Genomic DNA, 27,712 nt, shown 5'->3' on the forward strand with positions numbered 1-27,712 from the left:
GGATGCTTTAAGCTAATGTTTTCTTTTCCAGAAACAGAACGTGAAGCCAGTTCGGCTGGAGAGTCCGGCTGATAGCATTTCCTTGGACTGAACCCCATCAAGGCAGCAGAATAGCACCGATGCCAGCAAGGGTCATGGTTTGTCAGCTTCTGGTAATCCTAACAAAGTATCGATACTTACTATTAACAACAAGAGTAATACTAATGATATTACTACTACTGCGTTCCACCCAGGGTGTAGAACTGCATCATTCGCTATACTGCCTGCAACACACTGCAGGCCCCCATGTGACGCTGACCAAGATAAGTGGTTAGAGGATAGAGGAATTAAAATTAAGGGCACGCCAGTTTGAGTGTCCATCAAAAAGATCATAATCATCAATAAATATTTATATATGTATATTGTCCATGCATCCATTTTGTACAACACGTTTATCCAGGTGTGTCAATCTCTCGCCGCGCATCTACAGAGCAGAGCCAGCATCTTAGCAGGGCATACATCGAGGAGGAAGAGGATAAAGGCAGCTTGCTTTACCACAAATCAAATATCGCTCTTGCCCATGCAAATGTCCGGTGACCGTCATGAAAGCATCGAATAAAGAAGCTGGAGAAAAAAAAAAATGTCACGGCAATAAAACGTAATTTAAGTCGTGCATAGTGTGGACAGGTTTAAAAATGGAAAAGAATCCAGGCCGGCTCGCTGTAAAGGTCGCACGCAGCCCCACCCCCTCTCCTCGGCAAACGGCACGGCCCGACTTCGGCTACCCGCGGGAACGGGCGATAGACATGCGTGGACACCTACCAGGTAAGATCTTCATCTAGAAGCCGGGCCCAAGGCGACGAGAGCAGGACGGGCTGGCGGAATGAGGACAGGCTGCTCTTTGCTCAGACTCTAATTCGTGTTGTTTGCCTTCTTTGACAGCCCATACCTCCTGTCTGAGTACGTCAACCTCCTCCCCAGAAGGCTAACAACTAGCTTTGGGTGGGGGGGGTTGGAGTGGCAAGGTGGGGGGGGAGCGGGGGAGCGGCAGGGTATTAGAGTTTAAGTGGATATAAATATCAAATGGGGAGCTGGTCATACGACCACACTTAGAAGCTGATGAAAGTAGCGAGGCAGGCGGGATTCTGAAGCCTGGACCAGCCGACCAGACCATTTAAAACGTAGGGGGCGGACCTGAGAGATGTGTGAGATCACGTCACAGGACAGGGACACAACTGTGTGGCATCGTGCTTCTGCGTGGGGAAAAAATTGCAACCTGACTCCCATGCGGTGGGGGGCATTAATGATCCAATGGACCACTTGGTAAATGTCCATCACCGTTTGGCAGATGCAGCTTAAACCAGCCTCTGCCAACCCTGCGTTTACGCGTCGTTTTTAATCAAAGTACACCCATGGCACGCATCCTTCGGACAGGCCGATCCTCGATGAAGGATAACGGCCGGATGTCTCGTGCTATTTAAAGCCGCCATTGGCTCTTCCACATTTGTATCAAGTTGTCAACATTGCTCATAATTACGATGAAGTTCCCAGAACAAGCGTTGCATGAAGGGAGGGAATCTTGTGCACAGAAACTAGAGGATGAAGAAGACAGTGGAGCTGAGCTGCCCGGGACAAGCAGGTACAACAGGGAAAACACCAGGCCTATTACAGAATACATCAGGTACCAGTAGACCCCAGGCTGATCCAGAACTTTCTCTCAGGCGTGACAAAGCTCAGCTACACTGGAGTAAGAGCCGCAGTCAGACCCTCAACCATTCCAACAGTAACACCCACTGTTAACTCTACCAAAAAGACAGACCCCTGAATGATACTGATTTAAAATATATATATATGAGAAAAGAAGATAAAACAGGGTAAGAGGCAGATCATGTGAAACTGATTCAAAGCAAAGTTTTCCACAGTGGAAAAACCCCCTTACCCAGGCAATCTATGACGCAGAGGCCAGGAATCCCCCGTCTGAGTGAATAAGCGCCGGGAGGCCGGCTGGAGCCCCAAGATGCCATCACCATGTTCCCTTTTGGGTTCTGGGACTCCATGGTTGTCATAATTGAACCTAAATATACCACGCTGAAGCATTATAGGCAAGGGACTGTATATCACATGTGGCTTTTTAACCTGTTTCTATGGACGCCATACAATTCACTAAGTAAACAGTATTCTAAAACAAGCTACAGCTTAAGTCCTTGTGATGGGAATTTATCAAAGGGAATTCCATTAAACCAAGGGCAGTTTAACCCCTAAAATCTTAATGTAGGGGGGAGTTTAATTATGGTCCTGTGTAATTACATGCTTCCTAAAAATAAGCCCTTAAAAAAAAGCAGCACAGAATTTGTGCACAAACCCCTGCACTGAGAGCAAGCGAGATGCCCCACCTGAAAGACAGGGCCGTGGAATGTGGAGGGGGCGGGGGGGCATTGACCCTGGGGCAACATTCCGTTGGTATGGTAATTATCCCCCTACGGAGCGAGGAATGGGGCTCCCGGGAAAAGCCGAAAGGGCATGGGTGAGAAACGAAGGTGAATGGTGCAGAGCCACATGCGGGGCCACATGCGGAGCTACATGCGGGGCCACATGCGGGGCCACATGCAGGGCAGCATCCCCAGCAGCGATGCCTCAGATCCACTCCGCTCCTTTCTGCCTGGACGCTACACTCAACTCACACAAAGGGCACTTTTCCACCACGCCAGATATCATCGTTCTGGTACAATACTGGTCGAGTACCAGTACGGAAAGTTCCAGTACCTAAAGTGCCAAACCAACTGGGTTTCTCTGTCGATTGGTTATGCAAATAGCCAGCATGTGAAACACAATTTGGCCGCTGTCTTGAAAAAAGATGCAAACTCAAAAAATCAACAATAAACAAAGTAAAAAAAAAATGAAAAGTGACATTGTGGCCGGTGGAAAACCAAGAGTTTGAAGTACCGTACTTTTGGTCCTTTCTTGAAATACCAAAAGCACACTTCCTGGTGTGAGAGTCCCCAAAGAGGCAACACCACGGCGACTTGGGGCCCCAAGAGTCCTGCAGGTTGGCTTGCAGTGGGGAGCCAAGATATATGGGGCCCACATGCTTTTCTTTGCTTATAATCACCACAGAGGTCCTTGTTTTCTCCCCTCCTTCTCTCCTCCTACTTTTTCCATTCTAACTAAAGGGCTTTGGGGTACCTATTTCGGAAAGGGTGCCCTATAAAAATAAACTGAACTTAATTGAATGATCCTTAGGACGGCTAGCTGTTAGTGGTGCTATCCCACAGGTCCCACTGGGATAATTCATCTGAGCACCACATGATTTGAAAAAGCTCCTGGAATCTGATGCGGACTGTCTCACACTTCCTACATTATATTAGTAGCTGTAAATAAGGTTCACTGAGCTATAAGTTTCCTTCCAGCCAGCCAGCTGGAGACGATACATCGTGATGAAGGTGACCCCTCAGAGAGCCACACGTCTCCTGGCAATCCCGTCTCCAGTGTTATAATGCGGGTGTGACTCCGTTTTCACACTAGAATGACTGATAAATGTGGTTCTCGGTCCTGACAAAGAACCCGCAAGAAGGTTTTGCGACGGAACAATCTGGTAGCCAAACTTTTACTCGGCTTACCTTTTTTGTGTCTGCACCATTTCAATGATTCAGTTATAAGACAATATTGCCCACTCAGTGTCTTTAAAAAGACCAGCCCAATCTGCGGGACTTCAGAGTGTAAGGAATATACCCCTTCTGAGATAAAATAATACAGTCTTTTCTCCCGGTCAGGTGCCAGTAACCAAACGATGTTCCGCCCTCACTATACGGCCGCAGACAGACCTTGTGTTTGCAGATTTGCTGTATTGCTCAACTCCGCTAGCAGGTTTATTGCAGGGAGGGGGCAACACTCACTAATGTTAGCACACACACCTGGTAGAGTGTTTTTTTTTTTGTTAAAGGTCAGGTTCAGATCCACCTCTCAGATTTCATCCAGAAGGGACTCATAAGCCAGACACCCGTAAGCCCCTTTACCTAAAAAGAATGGAATGAAAATGGCAAAATGCTTTTTTTTTTAACGTTTTGTATGAAGATGTGTAACGGTATTATAACTGGTTTCAGGATAACTGACAGCCCTCACAATCCTAATGTGAGCACCTAGTTTATTGTCTTGTTTACATGTTTTGGTAAGTGAGCTGGTGAATGTATACTGTACATATTTTTTTTTCCCAGCTGTGTCAAATTTCAAACCATCAGATAAAAATAAAAGGTGAAATAAGAGGTGAAATCTGGGAGTGTTTAACGACCTGCCTGGTTACTTGCTTAGAGAGCGAACAACACCAGAACAGTTCCAGCAGGTGGCAGTAGTGAGTTTCCCACCTCCTGGGTTTGGAATTCCTGGGCGTGATCGGAACACATGGCTTGCATTTGGTCTGTGACTTTTTAACAGTGCCCCTGATGACACCTCTGCACTCCACCACTGTTTACATGATTATCATTTGATAACGCCGTAAGAGGGACCAAGACAACCTCAAGAATGAAATCCTACTATAAAACAGAAAATGTGTTTTCTACGTGTATCACCAATAGGCAAATATAATTCCGTTACAGCTTTGTGTTCCCTGCACAGTGGATACAATGTTCAATGATGCATTGAGTTAAGTTAGGTGTGAAAAATAACTTCAGTTATCTGAAAAATGTTGTGAAATTTTTTGGAATATCGTTATCAGAGCCGAGTGTTCGCTCAGAATGCAAGCTTGGCAGGCCACTGACGAGGAGGGGGGCATCGTCTGATACATACGGTGTGTCATGCGAGATCCTGATGGAGGTCATCATTTCACACAGACACCAACACCTGCTTCACATGTACCAAGGACACTGACTGCAGCTCTCCTTAGGGTCCAACTTCCCTCCCCCACTGTGCTATTTCAGACCACAGCAGACTGGGTTCTGAGCATATGCAAAACAAAAGAAAACTTGCCACAAATTTGTGAACCAAATGGACGGGGAATCTCACTCACAAGTCTTCTCAAAGATTTAAAAAGCCAGAAGGGAGGAATGCACGAAAACACTACCTAATATAAATCAATGAAATAAAACTTACTGTCAAGAAATACTGTTTTAGGGTGAGCATTTCTGAAAGACTTGCGGTTTCAAACAATCCTGGGTTTCTGTTACGCAATATGGGAGAGATGAGACAAGCATAGCTCTCCAGCGGTTCTGACGGGAGCGCACAGCCTGACAGCCTACCCCTACAGAGGGCAGAGAGCCCCACATTTATGAGACCTCACTGGAGGCAAGCCAGAAACCGCAGAACCGAGATTCGCTCGCTCCGTCCCGTGACTCCCATGGAGAGCGGAAAGTACAACCGTGCAGTGTCGTAAATGCCTGCAGCATGCGTTAACGGTGAGGGAACTGTTCTACGCCCAGCCCAGGACTTGGGGCTGTATCTACAGACGTGTTACTCCAATGTACGAGAGCAACAGGAGCAAGCAGGCTAATGGCTAACGATTCCACAAAATGGCCATAACTAAAAAAATTCATATTAAAAACAATAATTGTGACAAGAATTCCTAATTCCCACGTGTTTACAACATCTACACAAAATTCCAAAACAAAGAGCATATTTGCAAGCTTGCTAAATGTTCATATAAGAAAAAGCTTAAAGTAATTTTCCTCCTCAAGCCAAAATATCAGGAACAGACTAGAACACTTTGAATTCCACCGCAAGCAATTCTTGGCAGAAACAAACACGCTATTCATGCTGCCACCATGCTGGGTTTACCTTGAACCTCCCACAAACACAGAGAGAAACCTTAGCAACGGCTGTGACATCACAAACGTGGGACAGGAAGACAGAAAGCCTAGTGGAGATATTCTCTAACCTTCCACAAAGTTTGGCCAGGTCTTCTCCTCCACGTCGTCTACCCACACGGCAGGTCTGTGGTCCAAGTTGCCCTTAGGGGCGTCGGCTCGCAGGGCGGGGATGGACCCTGTGTCGGCAGCACCTCCGGAGGCATTGGGTGCCTCAGTTCCTGGCGACCCAACGTGCTTCACCTCCTCAATTACCTCCTCCACAACCACAATCTTCTTCTTCATGGCTGCCTCGCTGAGGGATGTGGGATCCGTAGTCTGGGCGTCCCTCTCGACCAGGGGCTGCTCGTGCTCCTCAGTCACAGGGCTGTGCTGTGTGTGTGTGCTAATCCGATATGCTGCCTGTGTCGCACCAGAGCTGCTGTCAGCGCTTGTTGCCTCTGACGCTGCTCCTCGTGGATCTGTAGCTGGAGAAGTTTTTGGGACCTCCTGCTTGGGTTTTTCAGCATGCAGCTCTGCAGGCTCCGCCTTCCCTTTGTCTGCTGGGGCAGAGAGATCAGCTCGCACAGCTACAGCTGCGTTCTGCTTTGCAGTGCCGCTGTCTGACATTGCCTGCCGAGCGTCTCTGCTCGCGCTCCCTGGATGGGAAACATCCTCCCCCACTGTAGCAGGGGCTTGCGCAGTCACTCCATTTTCGGCTCTGGGTGACTGAGGGGTCTCACCCGACCCTGCTGTTTGTTGCTTACTAGCTCTGACAACTTTAGCCCTGTCTGGTGGGACAGTTTCTACCATCTTCGAGAGCAGTGCTTCTTGCACTGGGGTATCGCTTAGGTTAGGTTGCAGAACCCCCAGATCCACTGTCACTGCCTCCATCTTCTGCACTGTATCCTTCCTGGCCGACTTGGGAACAGCGACTTCAGTGGGAAGAGAGTTTCCAGCAGGAATGGCAGCCTTAACGGGAGCGGCGGCCTGATCCTTCAGGGCCGAGGTTGGCTTAGATTTAGGGGTAACGTCACCCGGAGAAGGGGTCACGGTCTCCTCGGTCAATTTCACCTCAGAGGCCTTTTCTGACTTTTTCTTCTTCTTCGACTTGCGAGAGGGCAGCACCATTGCTGTCGAGGATGGGGGCACTAGCTCACCAGGGACACTTTCTGCGGAAAAAGTGGCGCCGGTAACCATTACCTTTGTGATGGTTAAATCCTCACCCTGTACAGATTCTTTGGTTTGGTTGGTCTCCAAAGCCGGTTGGAGGACTTCCTGCCATTGCGCCTTCTCTAAGGCCATCTGTGGTGCGTCCTTGGCATGGCCTGGTGTTTTCCTAACCTCATGTGTCACTTCTGTGACCAAGGCCATCTCACGCACCTTGTCTTTCATCTTTTCATCCGGGACGGGAAGGGTACCTGCCGGAAGTGCCGGTTTGGCCGTGACACTGTCACCCAGCATTTTTGGTGAAGCTGCTCTGGCATTCTGGTCCTTCACCGTACTAAACACCTCAGGGGTCAAAGATTCCTTCCTTGGTGACTGTATGGCAGGTTTACTGGCTATAGGTTCAGAAGGTAGACTTGGGTTTGTGGAGATGTTCCCAGCGACGGCTTTCACAGAATCGTCTTCGACCGCCTTGTTAACCACAGGGGCTTTTGAGGTACACATCGTCACTGCAGCTTCCATTGGTCTGACAGTCACCGTTTCCACCAGTGTTGATGGGAGCAATGGTTTAGGTGCACCATCTCTCATGGGTGTGAATTTTGGGCCCTGCTGCTCCATAGCATTGACCTTCTCCCTAGAAGTTACTGCTGTAGAAGACTTCGTGGCCTTGGCATCAGGCAGAACCATCTTGCTCATCGAGACTCTATTCACCCGACTCTTCTCCATCGCGCTCTCTTCTTTGACAGTCACTTGTCCATCCTTTGAGAAGGGCTGGTTCTGGCCCCCAAAATCCCAGGATGCACCGGGCTTCCTGGGCTCAACAGCCAGGGGATGGCCTCGAGATCGAGCCATCCCCTCAGTTCTCAGGGCCCCCTCCTCCATGGCTACTGCCCTTTTGTGCCGGTAGGCCTGCCGCTCGGCCAGCATCTCTTGGCCCTCAGCACGAACCTGGGAGGCAGGTTTAGGTACGTAGGAGGTGGGTCCCTCCAAGGTCTGGACCCGAGCTGTCCTACGCGCCACCTCCAAGGTGGCTGCCTGGCGACGAACCCTCTGCAGGGAGGCAGGCACGATCTCAGGGGGCAGCCGCAGGTATTCACGCAGGTATGCGATCCCCTCGTTTGTGAGGTACCAGTAATAGTGTCTCCAAGCAAAGGTCTCCTTCACGTAGCCCCGGGACTTAAGTGAGCCCATAGCCCGAATTACCTGCAGGTTAGTGATGCGCCCCTGTAGCTCCGGGTGCCGGCTCTCCGGAGACTTGTCCTTCTTGGCCACCATGACACCATCGCGAAACAGGAGCTCGTAAATCTTTTTCAGGTCCTCCAGCGGCATTAACATCCCAGCTACCATGGTGATCCCTGCTCCTTCTCCTACTCTGCGCCGAATTAAACAGCTACGCCCACTACAAGAGCTGGATGACCTCACTGCCTACAAGACGGGCCCAACAGCGGGACCAGCTGCCACGTGCTCTCCGGTTAGTTAAACAAAGTCCAACAAAAAAGAAAGAGAAAATGCTGTCACCTCAATCCGCATTAATCTCACGTTCCTCGTCCTTTTGGTTTTCAAAGATCGGCAGAGGATTTTTTTCGTAGACAAAGAGAAAACTGTCTGTTCGAGACAGAAATCAGTCCTCAGTCAGTCCAGCCTGGAAGTGAGCAGGCTCTGGTCTACAGCGGCAGCAGTGACACACAGCCCAGCTCACAGCCCCGCCCACCTCTCTCTCAGTCGCGGAAGAGACGGCATGGAAAAAGAACTCAAAATGGGAGGGGGGGGGGTGAATGAATGGACGAGCGGCAGAGCGAGAGAGCGAGTGAGACACCTCTGCACGTGTGGCTAAACCACAGTGAAGCTGAAAAAGATCAGCAATGGCTACATGTTGTCAAAGGTGAGGCAGGTCCAACTGAGATGGTTGGGGAAAGAGTGAGGGCTGGATCCTAAGAAAGCACAGTAAGCCTTTATCTTAACTGCTCTGCCTCCAGTGCATTACTACTGTTACTCAGCTTCTAAAAAGGCATTCTGACTAAAAATACCTTACACGCCTGTGCACTACCACCCAGGACACTGTACTGAAGAAATGAATGCTGCTTGCTGAAGCATAAGAACTGGGAAGACTTCTGGGCCTTCCAGAAAACTCACTGCTCAGATGACTGCATGTGTTTCTGCATTTTACATCTCATCACACAACAATCACTGGACAGAAAGTACACAAGGGGGTCACCTCCCCTGTTCTAGAAATGCCAAACTAGGCAATCAGAGGCAGGGTAGCCCACGCCCAGTACAGTTTACACTGTTCATATCAGGTGACATCAGTCCTCGGCAAACCTGCCTTAAAATAATGTGGAGAGCGGGAGTGGGCAAAGCAGGAATGCACTGCCAGGCCCGACACTCACGCCTCTTGTATTTTTGGCTTCACCTTTGGCAGTTCTCAAATTTTCCCCCCGAGGCTTGGTGGACAAAGAGTTTGGGAGCCCCGAGATGGGAGGGCTGGTTTGGTATCATTCCTGTGGAGGTGATCGGGCGACTTTTACTCGACAGTGATGTTCTCCTGACTTCCTTGAAAGTCAGTAAGTACAGTATGTTACTGAGTTTGCCTCCTGGGCCCCAACACCTGAAGATATTCACCTTCCATCTTTGTACATTCTCTACATCTACATAAATGTTTTAAAATAAACAAACGATCCAGAGTGATCCATTTTCCACACAAAATGTCAGTTAAGACTTTTCTTAATGTGACTTTCGGTGAATTGGCAGCCAACTAGCGGAGAAGAGGTACAATTAATCCTTACAGACTTAATAATAAAACAAGAGTCATACAACTCGGTTTAATGTGCCTCAGTGTCAGTATTCCAACAGTGAGGTTATGGATAGAAAACTCATTAAATGACGCAAGAGTCTGTAAGCACCACTGTCCTGTACTAAATATGGACAAACACTCTTTAAACGCCACATCTCCTTGGAAGAGAAATAACTGCAAGCCCCCAGCTATATAAAGTCGTGCCTTATATCTGTCAGCATTCCCTGGGTGGTTTCATGTTTCCCTCTCACAGATTGTGTGACTTTTCCTCTATACATCTGTCACTTTGTGTGCGTGTGGGCATGCATGTGCGCGATATAGCCGATCGGCATGGTGACACACTGACAAGTTGCAGTGAACGTCAGGAATGGCTCTCAGTCCAAAAGCGTTGCCTCACAGAACCACACGGCCCTTCAGAGCACCATGAGAAGTCTAACAGAGAAGCAGCATAGCTGCCTGTGTGGTAACCTCCTAATGACTATACTCAGTCAAGAGAACGCAGTCAACAGCACGTTCAAAGCACAGCACCTTCAAATAACCCTCCCTGCACAGTGAAGCATAGACAATCTCAAACAACCACTACAGTACAGTCAAAGACCTACAGGGTCACACAATCACTTCAGCACAGTCAAAGACCTACAGGGTCACACAATCACTGCAGTACAGTCAAAGACTAATATTATATTATATAATATGTACTAGTATTAGTATCAACTAATGACAGATCATAGCCACAAAAAAACCTTCCATAAAGATACATGTGCATCTTTATCCCTTAACTACTATGCCTCATACTGCTGGTAGTCTGCCATGCTGGCTGAGGTGTAAAGCTCATGAACCTGGATATGCGCAGCCTTACATTTCACTGCAATTATTTTTTCGCTGCTCCAAGGTACTAGGCTAACAGTCCATAGAAATGGAAAGCTCAGAATGGCAATGCAAGAGCCTGCTAGCAGATCAAGGGCCTGACCCCAACTGAGAACGGAAGGCAGGTTAGTCATAAAGTAAGAAGGTTTTCTGGGCTGCATCTAAGGAATCTCTCTCTCTTTTTAAATATCAGGTATCTGTACTATTCTACTATTCTTTTCCGGCGTTTGTCTATGCTATTTGGCATCTGTCCAGCTCTCATGCTTAATATATTTGGCATCGCAAAGCCTAAGCCTAAGATACTCCTGACACAATCATTCAAGTCGAAACTGAATTACCGATGCATTTCCTGGATGTACGCTTATCTATTTTGCTTCAACACAAACTCCAGGAGGGGTGGTGTTGTGTAATGGAGCTATTTGTCATTCTGGCAAGGTTCAGCAAGCCACAACTAGAACCTGCAGAGTTAGCAAGAGCAGAACATAGCATTGAGGTTAGCATCCACATGTGACTGAACACATGTTGTAAAAGGAACTTTTACTTCCTTTAAGAACTTCTCCCTATAGTAAAATATCAAGTCGTATAGCTTGAGAAAACCCATAGCTAGCTTATCACCTATAGCCTTGGGTCAGTATACAGGAGACCACGATGAAAGCAGACCTGCCTCAGCAGAGTTGCAGCTGGTCACAGTGGTCACCACAAACTGCCCATTAGCTGAAAATAAATGAGAAGGCGCCTAGGACACTAAACCCACCGTAACTGATCAGGCAGCACCAGCCTCTTCTCCGCAAGTTGAAGTCTGTCACTGACACCTACCCAGGTGCTGCCAACAGGGCTGTAAAAAACACAGGATCCTCCCTTTGTGTCCCAGCCCAGGTATTTTCGACTAAGTATTTACAAGAGGTAGACCAACAGAAGAAAGACACCAGATTAAAAAGTATTCAGCAAGCAAACAGACAAGGCGATAATAAAAGGAACCAGCAGACAGGCCCATGACGCCTATCAGCGAGCGGCTGCGAGCTGAGCCACATTGCGCCCACGTTACGGGCCACGGGCGATGCGTTCTTGGCACACATGTTTTGCATAAGTACCGGCGTTCTGGAAATGTGGAATAAATATGTTCCTGAACAGGGCCTCCAGAACTGACTTTGCCTTCAACAGTAGAACAACCGCTGGCATCGGTCGTCCAGCACGCCGGAGGAGTCGAGCTCGCTCCTAATCAAAACAAGACACACCGCCATTGAGCTGACATAAGTGCGATGGGCATTAATTATGTGGGAAGAATCGGTGACAATGCCAGGCGTTCACGACCTGCCTTTAAAACACAGTGGGTTACGTTCTCATTGTTAGCACAGGAGGGAAAGAGAAATGAAAGGCTCCACACTACGGGTATTGTTTACTCTTGGGTCAGGATACACAGAAGTGTTGACGTACAGACGGGCCATTGTTGTAAAACAGCAGTGTTTTCTTGACGCTGTTATGCCCGACTGAGGGCTTGGAGACTCTCCAGACCAAGCTCTTTAGCATGAGGCATTTTAAAGAATATTTAAAAATTCAAGGCCATGTTCCCACAAAAATCCCAGAGTATTAAAGCTGCACAGTCCTCCTAATGTTTAGGAAAGACACTTTAGAATTAGTTTTTTCTCTTGAAGCTCACAGAAGTTTGGAACTGCCCAGTTCTCCCCCTCAGGCCAATGTCTGACTTTATCATGTAAGATCCTGCAGCACAGCTGTAGCAGAATGTGTATACCTGCTGTAGGACACGTACGAGAAGGTCATTTGTGACACAAAGAGGTTGCTCAAACCTCGCCCCACGGTAATCTGATGATGCTTATGCCACACCCCACAGTAATTTGATGATGCTTATGCCACGCCCCACGGTAATCTGATGATGCTTATGCCACGCCCCACGATAATCTGATGATGCTTATGCCATGCCCCACAGTAATTTTATGATGCTTACGCCACGCCCCACGGTAATCTGATGATGCTTATGCCACGCCCCATGATAATCTGATGATGTTTATGCCACGCCCCACAGTAATTTGATGATGCTTATGCCATGGCCCACGGTAATCTGATTATGCTTATGCCACGCCCCACGGTAATCTAATGATGCTTATGCCACGCCCCACGGTAATCTGATGCCGCTTATGCCACGCCCCACAGTAATTTGATGATGCTTATGCCACGCCCCACAGTAGTTTGATGATGCTTATGCCACGCCCCACGGTAATCTGATGATGCTTATGCCACGCCCCACAGTAATCTGATGATGCTTATGCCACGCCCCAGGGGAACTGATGACTATAAACTAGTGTTTCGCAATCCAGTTCTCCGAGACCCCCAGACGGTCCATGTTCTTGCTCCCTCCCAGCTCCCTGCCACGTTTTTGCCCCGAGGACCAGGTTGCCATAAATGAAGGCCGAGAGAAAAGTCACAAGACTCAAGCCCTCAGACTGCATTACAAAATACTCACCACAAGAAATCTGTAATTATAGACAAGCTATTGCAATAGCACAAGACTTAACAGTTCACACAGAGGAACGTGAGTTTTAATAACTGAAGTTAATAAGCAACTGAATAAATTTGATGATTCACAAGAACAATATGATTTACGCCAAAATCAACTAACCAAGCCTTATTTTTGCTTGCTGGCATGAAGAGCTATCGTGTTTCCCTGTTCATTCACCTACAGGCAGACACAGCCTGACACTTTGGCTTTCAAATAGCATTCAAACAAGACTGGGTATGGCAGGGAGTTCAGACAAACTGCGGTTTACATATATTGTCGTTGGTGTCTGCATAAGATGGCTATAATACAAAGATCCACAGAATACACAGACTGACTCAGAGTATGTATTCATGGAGACACTAAGTGACTATATGCAGGTACTGTAACTACATGTGGGGATTCTGAGTAACTGCAAAAAGCTCCACAGACATAATAAGTACTAACACAGAGTACTCACTGATTAACTCAACACATGGACAGTGTGTAACTACATAGGGGCACTGTGAGTCCTTACACAGAGATGTGAGTATCCATGCATAAGAAATCCAGTCACTTTAACACGGTATTCCCTGAAAGCTGAGCTCTCCAGCTGTCAGGTCCAGGAAAGTGCTGACTCAGAGAGGTGGTCTTATCACTGCACACCCGGAAAGCCCCAGCCCCATAGGGGTCCCAACTGTGGGGGTGCTTGGTTACTCCCCGGCACCTGTTCTCATGACACATGACAACCAAGCCTTCCTCCAGTCTTGCGCTGTTACTTCTAACCAGTGGTTCTTAAACTCAGTCCTCGGGCCTCACTGCCCTGCTTGTTTTCCAGCTCTCCCTGACCTACACATTGCTGATTACCTGGATCAGGTGTATTCAGTCAATCAGAAGCTGAAAGACAGCTGGGACTTGTGTGTGGGGCAGGGATAGCAGGAAAACAAGCAGGGCAGTGGGGCCCGAGGACCGACTTTGAGAACCACTGCTTCAAAGGGTCTATAAGTCAAATTATTTAAAGGAAGTTTTAATTTCAGAGTGTATGGTTTATTTCACAAACTCCAAAATAACCATGTTAAACTGCTCAGAAGGCAAAGGCTATAAACTGTAAATCCCAACCCCCCCCCCCCCCAGAACTAAATTTAAAAAATAGTTTCTAAGGCAGAATCATTTAGAAAGGATTAAAAGTACAATAATGTACATATAATTAGTACTTTCCATATATTAAAGCAATAAGCCAGATTTAAAAGCAGTTATATGGTAAATTATATGGAGTTATATGAATCATTATATGTTGAATAGACAACAAATTCACATTGTCAGCTCCTTAAAGCAGGCCAGCAGCGATGGCACGGCTCAGTCGCCGGGTGTGATTTCGGCACACATTGTGAAAGCTGGGCTACGCCTTTTCCCTGGAATTACGGACAGTGAGCTCCGGGCTCCCGTGGGTGTTCACACAAGCCGGCAGATCCCGGGCTCTTGAACTACCATTTTGGCAAAGAGGCCCTGGGGACGGACGGCAGACAGGAAATCGTACGGCAGCAGTTACGTAATAAGGGAGCGGCGGACTGAAGGCTTCAGGCACAGAGCCACAGCTCAGCCAGCTCCCCCCCCCCGGCCCACGCCCCCCACACTCCCAGGCACCAGGCTGTGACTCACACAGGAGTCTCCGATTAGAGAGGCATCCTGTAGATCCCCTTAGAGGGGACCCTCCCTGTGTTTGTGTGTGTAAACTGCTCAGTCTATACTAAACATGACACTAAATGTGTTTGACAGCAAAATTCCAGAAATGCGTCCCAGGAAAGCCGTTTAACCCCACAGCACATAGCACATCCTCACATGGAGGCACAGAGTAAGCCAGAAAAGCCTGAATGCTGTGGTGGGGCTGTGCCTGTGTGTGTGTGGCAGGGGGGGGGGGGCGGGTCTGTACAGAGCGTGCTGACCAGAACAAACACAGGGGTGCATCGTTAAGACAGAGCCAACGCCAACGCTGGCCCGCCACACTGGCCTGCCGCTTTTGAGTGCTTGTTCCAGCCCCTCGCCTGCAGGCAGCAAACATACAGACAGGAAACTTGAAGGTCTTAAGAAATTAAAAAATATAAAAGTCACTCGCAAGTGTGGGACACAAAATGGTCAACTCAGTTATCGACTAGATTCAGGAGGAAGTCACAGTCCATTTGCTGCTATCCCCACTATCTGGGCCTAATCCCTGTTTTAAGCCTGTGCTGGCCTGCTCTATGTAACCTACCTCTCAGGGGCTCTGTCGGCTCCCCCTGCAGGTGGTGGGTGGGATTTCACCAGACCACAATGCAGGCTGGACAGGGAAGGAAGGAATCAGAAGATTCCAGAATCACAGTAGCTTTACAATACTCAATAAATCTGCTCAAGAATGGAATATATAGTTTACTCAAACATTTTACCCATCTTAACAGGTGGTTATTTTTTTTAAAAAAAAGAAAGCACAAAATACCCTCCTCAAATTCTTTACTGAGAATGTTCAGTATTTCACCCACAATCACCAGTTTCCAGGAGATTCCAGAAGGAAAATTAAGCACTTGATTTATGGGAAACTGTGTGTTATAAACCTCCGCAGGCAGCATTAGGGCTAGCACAGTACATGCTAACATGAACACTGACTCACGCAGGCTTTGGAAGGTCCTGCCACGACACCGCCCCCAGAGAAAAGCGAACATCTTGTGAAAGATTTTTGATAAACTGTGTTCACAATCTCTGAGCCATGAACAACCCGAGAAAAAGACCTCATTTGTGGTAGGGGGGAATTCGATGCAGTCTTCCATTCCATCCAGAGGGAGCAGTATATCGGCACAACCCCAGCCAAGCTGGAGAGACAGCTGAATAGTCAGAACTTGAGCACCACTGAATTCAATTAGTAATTACTGCCTTGAAGTAGAAGGAATCTGCTTCCAATCTGACTTTCCGTGACAAATCCCACTTTCAGGGCTGATATTGCAGACACTGTGGCTCTTATTTCCTTCCCAAAGAGAGGAAATGCAGGTATATAAAAGGTATGATTCCATGACAGATCCAAGCTAAAGTTTCACTAAGCAACAGAGCCTCCTAATCTCACATCAGCATACGTTTATGAATTGGCAGATCCCATCCAAAACGGGAGGGGGTTTTCCTGCCGCTGACTCCCCAGGTTCCCTTGGCCGGTCGAGGATGAGCGGAGGGCACCTACCTTTCCTGCTGCTACGCCAGAACCGGTCACCCAGGAAGTCACCCACCGCCCCTGCGCCTGACATCACTGCCACTTCTTGCGGGTCTCTGCGGCAAGCTGTGTGACCACGAAAATCCTGCACCACGGATTCCCAAGGGGGCCCGCCTCCTGTCCCCCACCCCCAATGATGAATGGGTCACCAACCACCCCCCCCACCACCATCTGTAAGCCATTGGGCAGAAAAGAAGGAGGGCAGACACCAAACAGGGGCCCCTTCTTTATCTGGGGCCGGAAAATGCGCAGCATCATCGAACCCCATAAATCCCAAAGCAAATCGCCCTTCTGCTCCCCCCTGCCCCACCATGTGTCCCCCCCAGCTACAGCAACACCAGTCCGAGATTGCACACAAGGCGCCTTGTCTAGGACATACACTCACCACGTGACAATTTATGGTAGTCAAGCATTGCCATGGAGCGGGAGAGAGAGACGGCGACAATGAGGGAGGACAAAAGGCACGGAAAATGGTGGCCCCGGTCCCAAGCAGCACCATCGACTCTCTCTGAACATAATGTGCTCCTAGATATCCCACCTGATCCTGTTTTTAATGTGCCATTCTTAGTCCAAGTTAATGAAGTGAGATTTACACCACGCTAAACTCCCTCCAAGCCATTAAAAAGCTTCTCTGTGCTCTGACATTTGGAACACTGAGCTGAGTCTGCTCCCTTGGGAATCGCGGCAACAGAACAGCCAGTTACTCCCACACATCAGCACTACAACATGGTAAAAGGGCAGGGCAGGGAGGTACGGGAGGGGCCTGGGTGAGAAAATTCACAAATCTTAGCATTGGTGTGAAATCCATTATTTTTTTTATGTAAGCTAAGGAACAGCTTGTGAAAATGCAGTGTTGTATTTCAGGAGCAGCTTGGTGCCTTAGCTGTCTGTGTGGCCATCTAACTGACCACCTGCCCCCCCCCCCCCGCATTTCTGGTTTATAATCTTCTCCCTACGGGCTGTTGGGCTGCAGCCACGCCATCCAGGCTACTGATAAACGTGCAGGGCAGGTGAAGGGCGACATCTGTGGCCAGAAAGATGACCAGAGGAGACCAGGGAGGGATGTCGAGGTGCGGGAGGCCACAAGCCAGCTGACAGGCAGGATAGAAACATCACCGTGAAGCTTTTTTGGGAACCATTGTGATGCAGAAACACTGGCCTGAGTCAATATTACAAGAAGGATTAGTGTTCAAAATTTTAATTTGGCATCGTCAGACTAAAAAAATAAGAAGAATTATTTGGTGATCAGTGTTAACAAACCACAACAAAATGTATCCTCTGCATTTAACCCATATGTGATGTACCAGCGGGTAGCTAATTCAGCGCCCGGGGAGCAGTGCCTTGCTCAGTGTACCTTAGTGGTGCTTTGCTGGTCCGGGATTCAAACCAACAATCTTTCAACTATAAGGGCACTTCCCTAACCATTAGGCCACTACTGCCTACAACAACTGACTCAATAATAATAATAATTTCAACACAACAATAATAATTTCAACACAACTTCCCCATTTTCCAGTTTTATTCACAAGAACTCGCCAGGGCACCTCTGACTGGCAAGACAAGTTATTCTCCATTCATTTTTACTTCCTTTAATTATAAGATATAATTAATCTGTCACGCACAGTCTAATTGCTATTGTGGCTTGACCATTCCACAATACATTTTACTATTTAAAAGTCTACATTCCAGTGAGTGAAATAGTCACATTCCTATTCATATCCTCATAATTCTGGATCAGAACAAATACTGGAGATGGGAGTCAGTCACACGGAGCTGAAGAGGTGTGGATCAGACTCCCGAGGTGTTCTTCATCACAGCACAGACATCCCCCCGCCACTGGCTCGGAATGACATGTCAGCAGGTGAAGTGCATTGTGGGAATAGGGGTGGAATTATGGGTAAAGGGAAAGCAAGTTTCCTGTCCCGGTGGTTTTCACAGGCACGAGCCCCAATCAGAGTACACTGGTCATATTTATGCAAGGAGCGAGTTACATTCAGGGCATTTTTCAAAAGTACAATAAGCCTTTTAGTTACGTGATTCCCACCTGAACAACCACTCCACCTGCTGCCATGACACGGATGGTCCTGCCTGGAGACTCACATCCCGTGAGCTTCACAGAGAGGGCTTATCTCACACATATGTTCCTGCAAGTGTGGAAAATAAACGCTCACAGTACTCGGATCAGATTAAAAGCTGATGACTAATGTGCGCATATCTACAGAAGCCCTTTGGTCCCATCTGTCATATGAAAATGAGGCACCAAAGAGTAAACGGATGAACACGCCCAGGCACACAAACATATAACCTGCACAACTCACACGTAACGTGCAGATATATGGTCACGTTACATGCTGAACTAAGAACATTCAGTTAAGATTTTATTATGACTATGTAGCTGGAAGCATCCAATAACATTTATGATAGAACATAATATTAGAAGAAAATAGTAATATAGAAAAAATGGTAATAATAATAGTGACAAGATGCATCTGTTTAATAGATGCTGGACATCCAAACTAAAGACATCTATATTTAGAGGTTAAGGTCCGGAAGGATTGGCCTCACTTGTCCACTGTGCTCCTAATGGATTATAACTATGGGGAGAGAAGATGGCGACCAGATTGCACTGCATTCCGTGCCAGTGAGACAGGGGCAAACACGAAGGCCTAAAGGCACGCGGCCACAGGCCTGCCACTCTCGCTGAAATGTGAGATGGCCCCGCCCACTCCTGCCTCTGAAGAGTGGCTGGGGTGTCTGCAGGGTTACTATAGAGTAAGATTAGCACGGGAAGGCCACAAGTGGCAACGGACAGAAAATAAAAGTATAACAAGAAAAGAAAGCAGAGCAGAAATTCCCTAGTCCGACACCCAGACCCACGAAGCCGGTGACTCAGCGGTAAAAGCCCCAGATGGGTGTGGCCATGTGGATCCAGCAGTTTCCCAGGCAACATGACTCACCCACCGAAATTATGCCCTGACCAGCCGAGGGCTGCGGTCAGAGCTATGACTGTTGCCCCTGGCAACAGTGCCCAAACACAACTAGGACTGAAACAAGGCTATACCTATATGACAAGTATTTCCTGCGCATACACTTCAGCTTGTGAAAAATCTAACAAACCTGAAATAATGTGGTAGTCAGAAGAAATGGGTTATGCAAAAGATACTCTTTGCACACTTCCATCTGGTTCAAATGTTTCAACTATATGCTTTTTGTTGCCGAAAACACTGAATAAGATAAAGCTTGGCAGGCAGACAGGACCGGTTTAGTTTCATTTAGTTTAGTTTTTTTTTCAAGGTCGGGACTATAAAGAGATTTGTTTTTCAGGGAAACTTCAGATGTCATTGCTTTCAGTTATCTTGTGGGCCTGTGAAATGAATCAGTCGAATGGCATTTGCGTCCATATGTACTGTAACTGACAGTTCCGGAGCTTTCAGCTGGCTCTATCTACCACAAGGGGTCTCCTTTCTCAAAATGAGGGACATATCAATCAACAGAGCATGCAGAGCACTGGGGTGGGTCCACAGCATGGCTGCCGCGATTAGTCGATGTAATCGATGACGTCGACGAGATCAGTATTTTAAATCGATGCATCGCTTCTTTATTGTTTTAATGAAATTTAATTAAATGATTTCTAAAACGTTTCAGTTCATTATTACAAATGTTTTTTTTTCCTTTAATATCACTATGTCATTATGGGAATAATAATCAAAAAATCACAAAAAAAAAAGATGATTTTACACTGTGAAAAGTTAGCATATACTACCCGTTCACCAGCTCTATGCACGAGCACCTGAACACAAAACACACACAGGTGCTATTCTGGACCACCAGAATAAGGAAAACCACCCTAAGTGTTGTCTGTTCATGTTTATTAAATTACCATTAGTACAGAGAGCTTTTTAATAGCTTTTGTCCTTGCAGCTGCTAATGCACTCGTTATTACAGCCATAAAGTTGTCTGCCTGCTACCTTAGAATTTCCATTGAATAAGTGTTTGAATAAGGATATGCCGAATTTATACACATTATTATCGTTTGGGCATCACAATACGCAGCTTATTAATATGCACCACTAATTTGCATATCGACTTGTGGGAGAAAATAATGTCAGTGTAGTGCCGGAAGTCCATTCTCTGAAACCCTGCAATAACATAGTTTGCTGTTGTCAAAATAAAATAGACTTACATTAAACGGTCTATTGGATTTTCTAGAGGAAAATTAATCATTTAGATTAATTGACCAGTCAGTAAAATAGCTATAGATTATTCTAGAGAAGAATAGTCTTTAGTGGCTGCCGTAGTCAACACTGCATGAGAGAGTAGCTCAGAAACCAGCTTTCCACTAATTGTAAAATTAAAACTCTGTTCATGGAATGTGTGATAATTCCCTGCTTATTGTAAACGTTAAAGCAACATCTGGCTAATTGCAAAGAGCTCAGCGAGAGAGAGAGAGAGAGAGAGAGAGAGAGATTAGGTATCTACATCTTTGTGGGGACTCTCCATTCATGTCTATGGGCGTAACCCTAATTCCAGCTGACAGCCGTAACCCCCACCCAGCCCTAATTTTACCCAAAAGTAACCAAACAAAATACAAGACTTATGGCATTTTTAGTTTTTTTGATCAGATTCACAAATTTTCATAAAACGGGGTTTTCCTTTGTGGGGACAGAAAAAAATGTCCCCACAAGGTCAAAATAACAGATTTTTATCAGAATGTGGGGATGTTTGGACCCCATAATGTAATATACACATGACCTCAGTTGAAAACAGGGTACGCTCTGTCTCTGCAAGACACAAATCGCTGTGAAACTTCTTCAAACAATACTTTCATATCTATGTCAGAAGGCATGAAAAGAGAAGTCATGCAGTGAGAAGCAGAGATAACTGAATACTTATTCAACAAACCCCTAGTGAGATTAAAGATAGTTACGATTAAAGATTATAAAAGTATGTGTGGTCGGGTACTTGAAGGAAATGTGAGTGTACTGTGATAATGGGTGAGTGAGGAGAGCGCTAGACTGAAGATCTAAAGGTCCCCGGTTCTGGCAGTTAGAACTACAGGAATTTCACTATTATCTGCTTCATTGGACATATAGGGGACAGAGTGTGGCTCAGCAGGTTACCGATCAGAAGTGGGCTGGTTAAAATCACAGGGCTGACAGAGTGATGTCACCATTGGGCCCCTGAAGTAGATCCTTAACCCCCAATATACACTTCGGATGAAAGGATCTGATACATAAATAAATGTAACGAGTGTGACATTAAACTGTGTGGTGAACTCTAACTCAACACTGCGGCCTTTTTGCACGGACCTGGCATGGCTGCCCCACCCGTACCAGTGAGAAGCAGCAAGTCTCACAGGCACAGAAGGGCTTACAGAGTTCGACAAGAAATTAGTGAAATCATCTCCTAGGACTATCATTCAAGATGATCTGGACACCCATATCTACAATGATAGCATAAGTGCAGCGTGTCTGGCCTAGTCGTGGGCCCTTTAAGGCATTAACACCAAGCAAAATCTGCATTTTAGGTATAGTATCTGTAGATCAAGGACAGGAAAGCCAGTACTCCTCCAGCTTCCTGAACATGCCTATTCGATATTTATACTTTCATTACCCATTTCAGAAATTACCTGCCCCAGCTGGAGCATGCAACACCTGACTGATGGGAATGAATGAATAATTTACTGTCACTATGCTTTGATGAGAAAAAAAAAATCCTTTAAACTACGGTGCACAGAAGCGGCACTTCCGGGTGGTGCATTAGGATATCAGTCGACTGATAAGCAGGGATCAGGTCATATTTCTTCACTAATGTGAAACCATTTGTGTTTCTTTACTTTCTCTCGGTATTGTCCTGCATCAGTAAGTTTTTCAGCAGCACAAGACAAGAAAGTCAACCAGTAAACCAGGTGATAGATCGCGTAACCTAGCCAAAGCATTTATCCAAAGGAATGAATAGCATTCAATCTCCTCTTGGAGATTTATTGTGGATTAAGCATTTTTTCTTGTGAATATGGAAGGGCTCCTTCCTGGCATGTGAACCAACGACCCTCAGGTTAGGAGTCCACATCCTTAACCACACAACTTCTGCTGAGTAAACAGTCAGTGTTGGTCCTCATCATATTTATCTTCTGACTGATTTGTGATGTAGTTCAGTCACAGCAGTGTGAAACTTTATCACTCTACAGAAAGGGTTCACAACCTGCCCCATACGTCAACAGGACCCACAGAGGACCTCACCTCGGCAACGCGAAGACCAACCATGCCTCGCAGCCATGTATCAATGCCTTGTAATCAAGACTTGCCCGCAGTACACCAAGCACCCAGAATGCACTTGGATAATCAACCCATCTCTGGACACAATGGAGTGGGGGGGCCCCCGCTGTTTCCAGTGAACTTGGCAGCCACACTAAAGCTCAGATCTCATATGAAAAGCGCTGCCCCCTCGATAAACCCCAGAGTTCACACCGCCTGTTAAGAAAAAAAACCTCTTTTATCCCCAATCATGCCTTTGACACTGAAAGGCCATGGGGGGGGTAAACAGCTGTTCATGGATGAGTGGATAAACGCACCTCAAATCATGGCCCAATGTTCACACTCCACCAATCCACAATCGCCACTAGTATGAGTCTAGAAATCAGCTGCTATTCACGCTCTCCACCTCAGGATGCACTACAGAGAGAGTCCCCAGAGCCGGCTCCAAACAACAGGAGCTTGTTGAAAAGCCTCAAAACCCCATAGGGAGAGGAAATTTGCAAACCACAGGACCCCACCCTCACAAGCAAAAGCCAAACTTTAGAATGGGATCTGCAGGGGTACCAGTCTAAATTCAGGACAGGACTCAGTGTATGGTACCTGGAGTTTGGTGAAAGGAAATGGTACTGACTGTGACTCACCTCATTCAAACCTGTGAGGGGCAACGCTGCCTAACACCCTGAGGCAGATTCTCAGGGTGGGCATCTGTCTGCCCCATGCTGACAGTAGAGGGGTGAGGTGTGTGTGTGTGTGGGGGGGGGGGGGGTGCAGGCAGGATATATCTGCAAGACCCATGTGTCCTTTTCCCAGAGTTGCGATCTGGAGTCCCGTGATTTCACTTCCTGTTTTGAACCACAGAACTGCAGCTTATGAAAATGGCATCTTGACTGACCGCCAGCTCAAACAGACAGAGATGGCTGTGTACAGAGACTGCCATAAAATGCTACCGGCCCAGCCCAACTGAGCAGATACTGAACAATGCCAAGGAAGACAGCTTATGGCGAGGAAATGCGTGAGAGACCAATATGTTCCTCAGTCTCAGCTAAGAACAACAAGGCTCCCCGTTTCAGATATAACTGTTCCTCTGCATCCACCTACGTGGACTGGAATCATGCTCAGTGTAGCAAATATAAAACAATTAAGGCCTCTGCGACCAGAGGCTTGCAGACTTTGGAATCGCATCCGAATTCATAACTAAAGCATGGATGGATATGCTGAGGTGGACTGGCTCACTCGCCTCATCATTACTTCAGTCAGCAGTGCCCGTATGGAAAGAAGCCAAAGAGAGAATATGAAAAGATGATCAGCGTGCCCAACACCTCATAACTGACTTCTCGATGAAATCCAGACATGGCATAACTCAAACTGATTTAGATAAATCAATAACAACCTTCTGTAGGCCATCGCCCTCCAAATGATGATCATAAATCAACGATCATAAATATAAGATTCCTCTACCATATTTTCCTTGTTTATCACATCTCTCTGCTATAAAGCCAGAAGCTCGGCACTGCAAAAAAACATTGTCGAAGTGTTCTGTTTCCAAAAAAATAATTAGTGCCAGCAGGTTAGGGTGGAGAAGTAAGAATTTGCTTATGAAAACTACTGCGGCGACGAGTTGCAGAATGCTGTGTTATCCTGAAAAATCAGGCAAAGAGGAGTCGTTTAGGGTGTGTCTGGGGCAGGTCTGCGATCTGCATGACATCTGCTGTCCTGGTCATCCCGTCCCACTTCTCTATTTGCTGAAGGTGTTCTCAGGCGTGGTTAATGCAGGTGAGTCACGTTATCTGTAAGTGGATCCAGTGTGAACTCTTTTTATTGTGAAGAATTAATCTTTTCATCCATCTGTCCATCTTATATAACCATTCATCCAGTACAGGGTGCTGGTGTACTGTTTCATTGTTGTTATTTCACTTATAAAGGAGCCTCTGCCATGGTCTGAGACCTTCTGGCTGCTTGTTTGAGGAGAACAGTGAAACCACAGCCTCAGTGCACATTAACACTTGGCCCCATGTGCCTGTTTAACCTGCATAAGCTTTTTTACCAGTCGATTGCACAACAAGAGACAGCTCTCAGATAAATAATACATGGGCACATTTTAAAGAGGTGGCATCATTTACCTGAATTAAATAGAAGTTAACTACGCTTTGGCACAAAAATGATATCACTGAACACAGTGTAAGGCTGATCTGAGATGACATCAGCATAGCTCCAAGTAATGGTTTGTAGCACTTTTTGCAAATGAGACATTTGAATACTTACATTGCACAGGACTAGCAGAGAATGAAAAGGGAATTTCAGATGTGAAAAAAGACACCGACAAAACAACCGCCGGACGTGCGAACCAACAGCACTGTTGCTCCTCATCCACCTCGTGCCCACAGTTGCACAACCTCCTTCCCTTTCCTGTGTGTGTGTGTTTGAGTGGCCGTCTCAGATCCTCCACGAATTTCAAACCATCCACTGGTTAACCTGAGCAGCAGCTGTTCTGGTTGGAACTTACCTGAAAACCAAAAAACGTAAAGTATTTGGTTAGGTCTTTTTGGCTACAGGTTTTTTTTTGCATTATAAGGTCTGTGCAGAGGTGGAAAGTTCAGGTCCAGAGAGTACAAATCCAGACTAACCAGGTTTTGTTTCAACCAACCAGCTGAGTATTAAGAGAAATAGTCACAGATTACTCAGCTAGTTGCTTAAAACAAATCCTTGGTCTGGATTTTCCCCCTTAAAGTTCTGGACCTGAACTTCCCACTTCTGGGTCTGCGCTTGAGTTATTTTCTAAAGACTGGGCTGGTGATAAATATTTATTGATTCAGTAATAGTTGGACATAACATAACATATATCACTTAATATCAACAACTTCCTAACTGTTAAGCAACAAAATATTAAAGCAAACTGATTTCCGGTTTCCTTTCGAACAGCACCACCTAGTGGAGAAATGATTAAATTAAAAAAGAATAAAACGGAAACCAAAACAAAGTTAAACGACACTTTATGTATCAAGTTATCGTCCATCAGTAAACCAGGCCATCCATGACACCTGAATTCCATCGGTAAGCTGCAGCTTGCTGTTTCTGAACCTTTATTTTACTGACACTGACTGTGCACCCCTGTCCTTCTGGTAAATCCTTCGGGAAATATCACAGAATGGTGTCATTTAGCCACAAATAACCCGTAACAAAGTTAAGGCAGTAAAGAATGCAGTAAATAGTCAAACCGGCCCATCCGGAGTGTCAAATAAAATCCCGTTACCCCACCCCCTTAATCTGACAGCGCGGTAAATAAAATAGACAGGCATGAAGTTTCATGTTATGCCTTACACCCCACTAGAAGGATCTTGGGCAGATTAGGGATTCCCTAACTGGGCGGTTCTCGTTATAACTGGAATAACCGGTCCTGTGTCGGGCAATTCTGGGTTTGTCGACAGTATAGTAACTGCTTATGCTTCGTATATAACTGCAGAAAAATCAGGGAGTTGGGTGAAAGAAAACTTGTAAATTTCCGTGAAAACAAACTGTGAGCCATCAGAAAAGGCTCCTTACGGATACGGCAGCAGTCCTGCCCGATCGCAGCTGACTAGTTAATCTAAGCGGCTAAAATATGAACACGTGAACCCCGGGTCGCTCAGACTACTGCCGCGTGAGGATTCCGCGGTTCGTCACGGCTCGCGCGCCTTGCCGCAGAGAGAGCGCGCTTGTGATTCCTACTAGGTGACGTCATTGGGGTGACCGGACGGGTATACTTTCCCATATTAAACTGCCAATAAGTGACACTAAGCTGCCAGGCGCTTTGTGATCTCTGTATTATCCTCACAGTGGCGGTTGCCAGTTCGATTTAAGAATATAGCATCTTTAACTTGATCTGACCTTCACGATGTGCAAAACCGTATTTTTTAAGCATCATCAAACTAAAAATCATTAATAAATCAACTTGTGCAGACAATGAGCCTTTATATATGAGTGAAAACATTACATATCTCCCCCTTATCGAAAAAGCGACTTTCTGATCACGTCCAAGACAATCTTACTCTAATATAACCTGGGGTCTTGTAGTTCAACATTATTTTACCCTGGAACGAGGTGTCATTTTATTTTTTACTTTGTTCACTATCTTTCTGAGAAGGGCAAAAGGAAAACAAGCTCAAACATCCAGAACCGCGAGTCTAGTCTCCAGACTCACCCTTGTCTGCATAGTATGTGGCCTAAGTTTACATTCAAGATGAACATGTAGGTGGACACCTGAACAGCAAAGGAGTGGGATGAAGTCCCATTTTAAATTATAAACTCTTTGTTTGAACATAGTTCTCCGGGGATCCTGCTCTTATAATGATTTTTGACTTTTGAAAATACATGTACAAGATATCAAATTCACGCAATATCAAAGGCATTGATTTAACAGATGCTTTTATCGAAAGCGATGTACAGCTGAGAAATAGGGATCAGCCGGTCCCCGGTGCAGTTAGGGTTTAAAGCGTCATTCAGCTTCCCAACGGTGAAATGACTCAAAGACATATGAGGTCTGGCTCCAGTATTATTTAAGGGAAAGTCACAATTATAAAGAGCGGAGATAATTACCCAGTAATTGATAAGATGATGGTGGGGGAACTGGTCAGGGAACCGAAAGCACAACGAATTCCTCGGCTGGTCTGGGATGCCAAGCTCACCAAAAAGCCAATAAAATTTATCACCGAAAGTCTGCCAAGACACAGCCTGTCTGAGGGGCTGTTGGACAATACCCACCTTTAAACAGCCTTCATGATGGTTAAATAGCTAAAATTTTAACTATTCAAACCAAAAAACCAGGGCAACTTCTGGGGATTGGGAACAACTGTTGCCCTCTCTTATTGTCAGTAACCCCCATGTGTGAAGGCCGTAACTAACCTGAAACCCTGGTAGAGATCAATCCACGGTTTTACTGAGAAGCAAAGAAACTGATTATGTGTTTCAGGCCCTGTGTCTCTTGTGCGAACCAATAAACTGGCAGTAAAGCACAAGGGCTGTGGAATCTCCGAGAAGCAGTGAAACACGATACAGGTGTTGTGTGTCTCACAGGAGACACGGCCCTTTGAACGCCCGCCTCACCCAGCCAAGCACCACACCGACAAAGCAGCAGCTACAATCTGCTAAACATCTGTACGCTTTGATCCAAGCTGCTGCGCGTCAGGA

The 27,712-nt window shown here is 46.4% G+C and overlaps 1 protein-coding gene across 15 annotated transcripts in view; it reads right to left on the reverse strand.

Moving 5' to 3' along the window:
* The window catches only part of LOC125748508 (plectin-like), a 137,190-nt gene that overhangs the window by 58,077 nt on the left and 51,401 nt on the right, over window positions 1-27,712 (reverse strand). For 4 of the 15 annotated variants that reach the window (XM_049024728.1, XM_049024727.1, XM_049024726.1 and 1 more), the window contains exon 1: window positions 5,843-8,552. The exons of 8 other annotated variants lie outside the window; for them this stretch is intronic. In XM_049024728.1, coding sequence (XP_048880685.1) covers window positions 5,843-8,264 — 2,422 coding nt within the window. In that variant the 5' untranslated portion in view covers window positions 8,265-8,552. Of the gene's footprint in view, window positions 1-801; window positions 981-5,842; window positions 8,553-27,712 lie in introns of those variants that run through there. 3 more of the 15 variants (XM_049024742.1, XM_049024741.1, XM_049024745.1) reach the window with 2 other exon arrangements.

The sequence above is a fragment of the Brienomyrus brachyistius genome, chromosome 9 (genome assembly GCF_023856365.1).
Source record: "Brienomyrus brachyistius isolate T26 chromosome 9, BBRACH_0.4, whole genome shotgun sequence".
NCBI lineage: Eukaryota > Metazoa > Chordata > Actinopteri > Osteoglossiformes > Mormyridae > Brienomyrus > Brienomyrus brachyistius.